Genomic DNA, 1605 nt, shown 5'->3' on the forward strand with positions numbered 1-1605 from the left:
TCAATTTTTTTATCATATTTTTGTATTTTTTTGTAACATTTTGTCGTTTTTTTTAATCAAATTTTCGTAATTTTTTTGTCAATTTTTTGTCAATGTTTTCTCACTTTTTTGTCACATTTCCATCACTGTTTTCGTCTCAGTTTTGTTGCTTTTTTCACAGCTTTTTTCCAGAAGCTTTTGGATTGGGGTAAAGCCAAACTGGAGAAAATGTGCTCTGTTCAGGTGGGAGTTAAGGGGTTAAAGGAAGCTTTACATCATGTTATTATGTCATTCCCTCATTAAAAACATGCCTGAAGTGTTGCCTTGGCACATTCACGTATTTTTGAGTAATCTGTAAAAACTCTGATGGCGGCCATTTTAGGGACAGGTTTGCCTGAGTCCTCCTAGGAACGCCCCCACCTCCTGGAGACGCCTCCGAGCCGAGCAACCAACCACTGCTCCTCAGCAGAACCCCCTCCCCACTGATGCCACAGACAGCGTGTGGAGGGGGCGTGTCGGAAAGGCTCAGAGGTTCTTAAAGAGACAGAGGCCTATTTCAAGACATTCACTACAGCCATTTTGAGAGAGACATTTTATACAAGGCAGTTATTCTAATTTACTGCATTTACAGACCAACAGAAGGTTTGCTCATCATTGTAGTGTGATATAGACTGGTGCTGTGGGACTGAAAAAAGCATAATACCCCCTCTTTAACTCTTGACCGGACCCGCTGACCATCGTCATACATTCACACAAGCCATTCAGTCTGGCCTATTGTGCATGTTTTTAGTGGTAGGGGAAACCCACACATACACAGGGAGAACATGCAAACTCCACACAGAAAGGCCACGTGGGACTCAAACCCGGGACCTTCTCGCTGAGCCACCGCTCTCGCACTCTGGAGCCGAGGTGTGAAGTGACGGCGCCGACCTCGAGCAGAACTCGCTTTGATTCGTCGGTTTTGACGCTGATCCTTCGTCCATTTGTCCTAGAGTCATCTCGGTGTTTCTGTATTTACTAACTTTAAAGTAAATACAGCTGAAACTCCAGAGTGTGTTTGAGATTATCACCAAATACCTGAAATACCTGTGTTTAGAAAACTATTAGATAGAAAGAGAAACAGTACATGACTTTTGATGAAATATCTTTTCTAAATTCAAAGTAGTATCCCTGATTATCTCGTCCTGACTTCCTGTCCGTCCTCAGGGGAAGGGCGACATGGTGACGTACTGGCTCGAGGGAAAGAAGAGCGTTTTGGCCAAAAAGGAGGTGAACGCCGAGGTCAAGACGCCCAAACTGGTCACCATGGATTCAGGCGTGGTTACCACGGATACGGAGGCGGAGAGAGAGACGTACGCGTCGTTACCGGGAACGCTCAACTACGACCTGCTGACGGAAACGGCTTAGAACCAGAGCGACGTCTGCGATTACGAAGAGGCCTGTGAGGTCACCGTGAGGTCACTGTGAGGTCACTACGAGAAGATTTATCTGAAACTTTACTAAACGTATTAAAGCTTTTTGTCGTGTTTGAGTGTTTGTTGTTTTCTTTCATTAACCCCTTAACTCCCACCTGAACTGAGCACATTTTCTCCAGTTTGGCTTTACCCCAGTCCAAAAGCTTCTGGA

The 1605-nt window shown here is 44.9% G+C and overlaps 1 protein-coding gene across 1 annotated transcript in view; it reads left to right on the top strand.

Annotated features, from left to right (window-relative positions):
* LOC306980821 (atrial natriuretic peptide receptor 2) overlaps positions 1-1393 on the top strand; it is a 16747-nt gene extending 15354 nt beyond the window's left edge. Inside the window, exon 22 of the mRNA XM_079580254.1 lies at positions 1186-1393. Coding sequence (XP_079436380.1) covers positions 1186-1386 — 201 coding nt within the window. The 3' untranslated portion in view covers positions 1387-1393. The remainder of the gene's footprint in view (positions 1-1185) is intronic.
* The last annotated feature ends 212 nt before the right edge of the window (positions 1394-1605 follow it).

This window comes from Gobius niger (assembly GCF_951799975.1).
Source record: "Gobius niger genome assembly, chromosome: 21".
Classification (NCBI taxonomy): Eukaryota; Metazoa; Chordata; class Actinopteri; order Gobiiformes; family Gobiidae; genus Gobius; species Gobius niger.